The following is an 8,464-nucleotide window of genomic DNA, read 5'->3' on the forward strand; positions in this document are numbered from 1 at the left end:
TCATGTCAAAATTTTTTATAGATATAAAATTTTGACAAAATAAAATAAAAATTGAAATAAAATTCTCTGTAGAAATAAAATGTTGCCAAAAATTTGTATAGAAAAAAAATTGCCAAAATTCTCTGTAGAAATCAAATGTTGCCAATATTTTCTACAGAAATAAAATTTTGACCAAATTTTCTATAGAAATAAAATTTTTTATAGAAATAAAATTTAGCAAAAATTTCAATATAAATACAATTTTGACAACATTTTCTAGAGATAACAAAATTTTTTACAGCAAAAAAATTTTTTTGCCAAAATTCTCTGTAGAAATAAAATGTTGCCATTATTTTCTATACAAATAAAATTTTGACAAAATTCTCTATACAAATAAAATTTTGACAAAAGTTTTCATAGAAATAAAAGTTTAACAAAAATTTATATAGAAATAAAATTTTGACAAAATTTTCTAGAGATAACAAAATTTTCTGCAGCAATTTTGACAAAATTTTCTTTAGAAGTAAAATGTTAATAAAATTTTCTTTAGAAATAAAATGTTGACAATATTTTCTTTGGAAATAAAATTTTGACAAAATTTTCTATAGAAATAAAATGTTGACAAATTTTTCTATAGAGATAAAATTTTGACAAAATTTTCTGTACAAATAAAATTTTGACAAATATTTCTATAGAAATAAAATTTTGACAAAATTTTCTTTAGAAATAAAATTTTGACAAAATTTTCTTTAGAAATAAAATTTTGACAAAATTTTCTTTAGAAATAAAATTTTGACAAAATTTTCTATAGGAATAAAATTTTGATAAAATTCTCTATAGAAATAAAATTTTGTCAAAATTTTCTATAGAAATAAAATCAATGATCAACTTATTAACTTTTTGCCTCCTTATTTATGTAGTTTTGATGTATGTCAATCACAAAATAAATATTCAAAAATTTGGACTTTTCCCAATATATATTTCTGTTTTTGATTACTACTTAAGATGTAATATCATAATATTTAACTTTTCTTCAAGATCTTTACTAGCATACTACCTCAGCAATTGTTTTCTAGTTTTTTTTTTTTTTTTTTTGGCTCTCTATCCCATTTTATTCATTCGGCAAAGTTTCTGTTCATTTTCTGAAGTTTATTAAAAATATATTTTCTTTGAGCCATAGTTTATGTTGGTAAAAGTACGATAAACCTTCATTGCAAGGATTCCAAATAGTTTTAGAAAAACTATTTTTTAGTTTTTTTTTCTCTCTCTCTTTTCAAAAGTGTCCATATTTTAGAGATTTTCCATAACCATACACTAAGGCAATCATTGTATGGTGAAGATATGGTGGTATTTCGAGCAGGTATGGAATGGTGCAGGTTGGTGCTTGCATTTAATAAAGTCATTGAATGCGTGGCATAAAAGTAGAAAAGAAATAAAAAGGCACTGGTTTAGAATTTGAACCAAAATGTATGGGCTTTATTTAATAAGTTATTGTTCGTCAAACAATATTTACCTTCGTAGAAGCGAGAGAGTCTCAAAGAGAATGACAAAAAGCTTGGATGCCGAAAGGCGGGGGTTGATGACATTTGACGTTAGAAAATGTCCTTATTTTCGTACCGAAAGGCAGAAAAAGGCATAGACAAATCCTAACGGAGGGATTACACTTGAAAATGATTATATGACTGAACAAAGCTAAAAAAACGGCATTTGAACTTAAACATTGCCGCCCGCCTTGCAACATCCAGCCATGTTGCAAAATTTAAACATAAGTTAAATAATATTTACATGTTACATAATGAAAGTATACAGGATGTACATTTCAGTTTACAAAAAAGAGCATTTTATTTTAGTTCAATTCTTTTTTTTCTCTTGTTATGGTGTCCAATTCATTCATTTTTTTTTTCCAAAACACAAATTCATATTTACAAATGTGCTCGTCAAGCACGCGATCGTAAATGGACTCGTTAAGCCCGATCGATTTTTAAATTTCAATAAATTTGACTCGTAAGAGCCGGGTGTCGAGGACTCGTAAAGTCAGAAGGCAGTTGAAGACTACCTTACACCCAAGTGTGATATGGGGTGGCGAAGCCACAAACAATTCTCCTGGAGGAACCCCAGAAGCCGTCGTCAACGGTTTTTTATTGGTTGCTGTTGCAACATTGTCGGCCAGAATGGCAGAATCAGTAGTCGTACTGATGGTATGTTCATCGGCAAGGGGTGCGATGCTAGAATTAATCTCCCGTTCCTCATCCAACATGGGGACGTCGTCCTCAGACTCTGGAAGGGTAGCAGCCATCTTTGCTATGTTTTCTATCTATGAAAATATAGAAAGATTTCGGAACGGAAAACCAAATTAACATAATGGTCAGGGTGACCAGAAACCGTAGGTCGTCTTACAACTTGTAGTCCGATCTATTGCGATTCGAACGCGGCCATCAACCCAAAGATTTTTCACGTAACAAAAACTAGGGAGGACGCGAGCATAACGCGACAGATAGACCTATGTTAACTCCCTAAAAGACAAGGATGTAATCCATTTGAACAAACGACGACCGTTAGTACCCGGATGAACATCGCGAAAACGACATAATTTCCACGTAGTGGGGAGTAATAGTTCTCGTCGAGAATGTCGTGGACAAATCAAAAGTAGCATGTAAAGTTACCGTTTCGTAGAAAAGCAGACAGTTTTGTAAATATAACCGTGGGTTATCATCAAGGCGTGACCTGTAAAGCATTCCACATAATCCCATTGTTAAAACCAGTAGTGGTAAAATAGCGTCGCGCTCTATGTGAGGAGACAGCTCAGAATTATGGTGTATATTGCCCCTTGAACCAGACGCATTATTCAAATTATGGTACCCCGTCAATACGTCGTCAACGTACATGCTCTTCCGTAGGACTTGTACATAAAGAGGAAACCCATTCCCCATGTCGTCAGCCAAATGCAAAAGTTGTCCAAGTCACTGTCTGTAACTAAAAGTTCCGGATAATATTTTGCAGAGAATATCTTAACTGTATTCAATGCAGAAATGTCTAGGACGGGTCAACATATATATGTCTGTATACATCTGTGTGATATCGCAATTGTATACGAATTTATACAACCTCCACCTCAAAACGAGGAGAAATAAGTCTGATTGTTGAGTCGGACCGACGTGTAAAAATGTCATTCAAGGCAGTGAAAACCAATCGAAGTTAAATTGTCTTCTCCTCATTCGTAGGCGTAACCTAAACTGGCCCCATATGGTATAACCATATATACCCCCGGACAAAGTCGTGGTGAATCGTCTTAATTCATGGTTTTCACAAGAAGAATGCCTCATTTCGAAGAAAGTGTGTCAGGCAACCCGTCCTTGATTTCTGATTTGTCCGGAGAAATAAGTTTTGAGATGAAGAGTATCTTCACTCAGAATCCCGTCGGTTTGTCTTTTCATAATTTTACCCGCAAAGCTTATCTGAATCAGATAAGAGAGGACGTCGGGGAAGCTCTTCTAGTTCCCAAAGTGCGGAGACGTGTCTCGTCAAGACTAGTTCCCTCGGAGAGGTCCACAGTAGTCGTGTAGACTGAAATATTCGAAGAAGGGATAGGACCCGTGACAACCCAGCCGCAGACTGTGTTTTGCGCTAGTAATGATCCCAAAATATTCGTTCTCGTACCGTCCAACAAAATTTTCGGATAAAGATCCGCGCCTAACAGAAGGTCAACAGGACGACAAACAAATAAATTGGGGTCAGCCAAACGTAGATTTGGCATGCTAGACACAATGTCACGATTTAGAGAAAAAGATGGCAGGTTGCCGGAAATGTTCGGGAGAACGTACGCTGTAGTCTCCAGTAGGAGCGACTCGTCTAGTGGGGTACCAATGCAAAGTGAACAAAGTTCTCTCGACGTGATCGAAACACTTTGATTCACACCAGAAATTGTAGCCGAAGTCGAAGACGTACTCAGTCCAAGTCGGTTCCGCAATCCTTCCGTAATAAAGGATGATTCCGAAGCGGGATCTATTAAGGCCCTAGCAGAATACGTGATACCCTGGTGAACGATATTCACCATTGCAGTCCCTAATAATACATTTCCAGTACGTGAAGTATGGAATACCTGTCTACTCGACGACCCAGAAACAATGCCAGTCGACGTAGAAGGTTGATCGGCATCCGGTGATGCCACTTCGGTATTTCGCGTAGCCGGTGCGGAAACGACCGGAGTAGTCCTAGGGCTATTCGACATATCACTATGCAAAAGAGTGTGGTGTCTTCTACCACATCTACCGCAATCATATGCGCTGGGACAATCATTTGTCACATGTCTGCGTGACAGACAATTCATACAACACTGATGGCGCTTAATCACATTCATCCTCTCAGGAACTGAAAGATTATGAAACCTAGAGCATGTTCTGAGGTGATGCTGTCGTCGACAGAGAACGCATAATCTGTCAGGAGAGGACTGGGAGGAACGAGGCGTACTTGTTGGGGGACGAGGTGCTTTCGCATTCGTGAAATGCGAACGAACTCTTTTGTTGGCCGGAGGCCTGGCGTCAATGCCGCGGATATCCCGAAGACATGTCAATGTCTGGATTCTTTCCGTGAGAAAGAAGTCCAAATCTGACCAAGAAGACAAAGCAGACTTTTCCTTAATACTCTGTTCCCAAAGTGTGACAGTACATTTCGGCAATCTTTGAAGGCATAAAAAGACGAGGATGGGATCCCAATCGTCAGTAGCCACATCGTAGATGGACATTGTCGAAATGCATGTCGAGATACCACGTTGTAACTTCTTCAGTCCTGAACTGGTCTCAGACTCCAAGACTGGCAAATCAAATAATAATTTGAGTTGGTGGTTCACCAGGAGGCGGGTATTATCATAAGTACCCTTTAGCGCCTTCCACGCAAGAGCGAAGCTTCTATGCGTGAGCGGAAATTTCGAAACCACATCGCGAGCTTCACCACTGGTTTTCTTGAGTAAATGACACAATTTTTCAATATCGCTAAGTCGGCTATTGTTAATATATACCGCTGTGAAGAAATCTCTAAATGTTGGCCAATTGAGAAAATCGCCGTCAAAAACATCTATATCACAAGGCGGTAGATTGAGACTATGGGAGGAACTATTGTCTCCCCTAGAGCTAACGGAAGAACTGTGTGAGTCATCGGACCTATGAGAAACATTCAAAAGAGATGTTTGGTCCTCCAACCGAGGCGATTTAGCAGAATGCTTAGATGGTGCACGTAGTGCATCCAATTTACCTTGAATTGACTCCATGACATTCAAGTAACAATTATAAGCCACATCATATTTGCCGTCAGCAGCAGCGGCTGCCTCGGTGGCGTTGCTCTGTGTGGAAACAAAGTCAAGACATTCGTCGAATAAGCCCTTAACCTTTTCCCACAATGACTTAGCCTCGGAACCATGACATTCTAGTCTATAGGCGGTGAGATCATTGTCTCGCAAACTGTGAAACTTCGCTTCAAATCGGACTATTGCGTCAGTTGCTCTTGTGAAGGCGGTAAGTGGTGTAGTAGTCATTATGAAAAAGTACTGGAAAATTTAAAGGGCGAAAAAATTGACACGTGATGTCCAAAACTCTCGAAAAGAGTATAAATCGATCCAAACGCTACTTCGATTTGTCGTCGAACAAATGAAAATGCAGTTTTTTCTCCAGTGTATGCGAAATGTGTATCGTCAACACACAATATTTTTCGCAGTGTACCGAAAGTACCACAAATGTGAACAAGGTAACGTAATTACCACAAAAACACAAAAAATGAGATCAGAAAATTTCTCACAGTGTACGGAGTACAACCAATTTTTTACAGTGTATCGTCGATACACCAATTTCCTCACAGTGTATTGGAAATACCAGCTAAAATCAGCTCTGTAGGGTAAATTATAAGTATTTCAACTTTTTGTAAAAATTGGCGAAAAATTTCTCCAAGTGTATGAAAACACGTAAAGTTTCTTCCAGTGTATCGTAAATACAAGAAACCCTTTTTCGCGTGGCGAAATATATGCAAAATCTTTATTTGGAAAATATTACAATATTTTCCCAGTGTACCCTGTGTTCCAAAAGATTTTTGCAAGTGTATCGTGAATACAAAAAATATTTTCAGTGTATCGTAGAATACAAAGAATAATTTTTGCGTGGCGAATTATCGAAAAAATTGAAAACTTTATATATTACGAGAGAGTTTCTCTCAGTGTATATATTATCCAAATTTTCTCCCAGTGTACGTAGATACACAAAATTTGTGCAAGTGTATCGTAAATATCACTTGCCAAATGGAAAAATTACAAGACAATTTAAAGTCGTGAACTTTAAATTGTAAAATGTCAACTTGACCGATTGTAGGGTGCACGGACTGTAAGATGCACACTACGAAACAGTAAGGTCCAACAACAACAATAATATAAAAAATAAAAAAGTTTCGTGGAAACTCAAATATGTCAGTATTACGATAATATAATATATAATAAATACTGTTATTTTATTGTTTATATCGACCGACCGTAGGGTACACTACCACGTAACACGAACGATAATAGTAAACGACCGATATCCGTAGGAATCAACAATAAATACTTTTCTCAATTGAACCTGCAAAAAATTATTTTTATAATTTCGCGCCGTAAGCGACCCACGCTAATAAACCAACGTGTATGCAGTTCGAACGTATGTTGGATGTAACACCTGTGTGCGTACGTGTGTATAGCAAGTTGAACGGCAACTGTATAACACTTTACTATTGATGCCTATTGGCAAACCAATGCTTACAACCAATGCAATTGTTTTTGTTTTTTCTATGCAGATCGAAGATCAAAAAACCAAAAGAAAAACACAACAATGTATACGCAAACAAATGACAAAATACAGCGAAAATTAAATGCAACTTTGACGTTGAATATTTGGATGAAAACAAAGTGGAATTAAACGCACTTTTCAACACTTTAATGAGAATGTAACCGGGTATTAAAGACCGACGGATAATTTAATTTGTTCTCGTAGAGATTTAATGTACAACCGATATAAAATACGAGTTGTAAAGCGACCGTAGGCGAGTGTTTATTTCTGTTTTATTTTACACCGAAGGATATGCTCACTTTTTAATTATCACTGAAAGTACATACCTTGGTTGTTGATAATAAAAATATTTGTGTAATAAATTGAAAATGCCTCGTAGAGGATGGTGATCGTCAATCGTTTGTTGTTGTTGGTGGCGTAGCCTTTGCCTTCGAGGAAGAAATAAATAGAGCGAATTAATTCTTTCCAATTAATATTCGGCTCGAATGGACCAATGAATGCGTGGCATAAAAGTAGAAAAGAAATAAAAAGGCACTGGTTTAGAATTTGAACCAAAATGTATGGGCTTTATTTAATAAGTTATTGTTCGTCAAACAATATTTACCTTCGTAGAAGCGAGAGAGTCTCAAAGAGAATGACAAAAAGCTTGGATGCCGAAAGGCGGGGGTTGATGACATTTGACGTTAGAAAATGTCCTTATTTTCGTACCGAAAGGCAGAAAAAGGCATAGACAAATCCTAACGGAGGGATTACACTTGAAAATGATTATATGACTGAACAAAGCTAAAAAAACGGCATTTGAACTTAAACAGTCATAAAATGTTGAGTAAAGATTATTATTGCTGTGGCACAGGTGGTGCCACACAATGCCAACATGGGACAATGATAAAGACACCAACAACAATAAACTAATGCTATGGTCACACTGGGCAAATATTTGACAAAAATCAAAAAAGAATCCATCGCCACAGCCAAACCAGCTAATATTTTAAGCTCATATTGGATATATAATATCGTGGTAGGAGTATTTTAAAAAAGCCTGTACTCAGATATTTGGAAAATGGTTCTGGAAAAATGTTTGACACTCATTTTGGTCAAATATTTGCCTAGTGTGACCATAGCCTAAGTTCTAAGCTTACTATTCATGGGGGTCATTGCAACGATGTATCTGTGTGTGCGTGCGAGTGTTTGTGTGTTCCTAGATGTGTTAAACGAATAAGAAGGTCGGTGACTTTGGTTAAAGAGGCTAACAATTGCTTGTTTTACTTGTATTGGTGTAGTATGGTTATCTTTGAGATTTTAGTACCGAGTTTTATACGAGCAACACATATAGAAATGTGTGCCAAAAACTTAAATCACATTTTTAAGATCTGTAAAAGGAAAAAAATATCTGTAAAAGGAGAAAAGAAAAGCGAGAAAACCAAACTCTGGCATATCTTAGTTTTGTAAGGAAATAGTTTATTCTTTGTGTGTGGTATAAGTTTTTATGTTATAGTTTTTATATTATACGTAAAGGTATTTCATAGGTAGTGGTATGCTTTTGGCAAGGAATGCATTTATTTTATATGTGGTTAAATAAATACAATTTTAAATTTATACAACTTGCCAGATGGTATCGTTCGGAATTAGTTCAATTAAATCGCAATTGACTACCTACACTGAAAGCAAACTCACGTGATTGCAAA

The 8,464-nt window shown here is 36.3% G+C and overlaps 2 protein-coding genes across 2 annotated transcripts; both read right to left on the minus strand.

Annotated features, from left to right (window-relative positions):
* Positions 1–1,481: 1,481 nt before the first annotated feature.
* On the minus strand, positions 1,482–7,305 carry LOC142230386 (uncharacterized). The gene is made up of 2 exons (XM_075301034.1): positions 7,106–7,305; positions 1,482–2,293 (listed from the first exon to the last, which is right to left on the minus strand). The coding sequence occupies exon 2, from the start codon at positions 2,273–2,275 to the stop codon at positions 1,961–1,963; it is 315 nt and encodes a 104-aa protein (XP_075157149.1). The 5' UTR covers positions 2,276–2,293; positions 7,106–7,305; the 3' UTR covers positions 1,482–1,960.
* Positions 3,440–5,506, minus strand: LOC142230769 (uncharacterized). The gene has a single exon (XM_075301397.1). The coding sequence runs from the start codon at positions 5,504–5,506 to the stop codon at positions 3,440–3,442; it is 2,067 nt and encodes a 688-aa protein (XP_075157512.1).
* Positions 7,306–8,464: the final 1,159 nt, after the last annotated feature.

This window comes from Haematobia irritans, chromosome 3 (assembly GCF_050003625.1).
Source record: "Haematobia irritans isolate KBUSLIRL chromosome 3, ASM5000362v1, whole genome shotgun sequence".
NCBI lineage: Eukaryota > Metazoa > Arthropoda > Insecta > Diptera > Muscidae > Haematobia > Haematobia irritans.

Bases quoted from the DNA above. Each gene is read 5' to 3' on its own strand.
- LOC142230386 (XM_075301034.1), bottom strand. From the start codon at position 2,275: ATGGCTGCTACCCTTCCAGAGTCTGAGGACGACGTCCCCATGTTGGAT.
- LOC142230769 (XM_075301397.1), bottom strand. From the start codon at position 5,506: ATGACTACTACACCACTTACCGCCTTCACAAGAGCAACTGACGCAATA.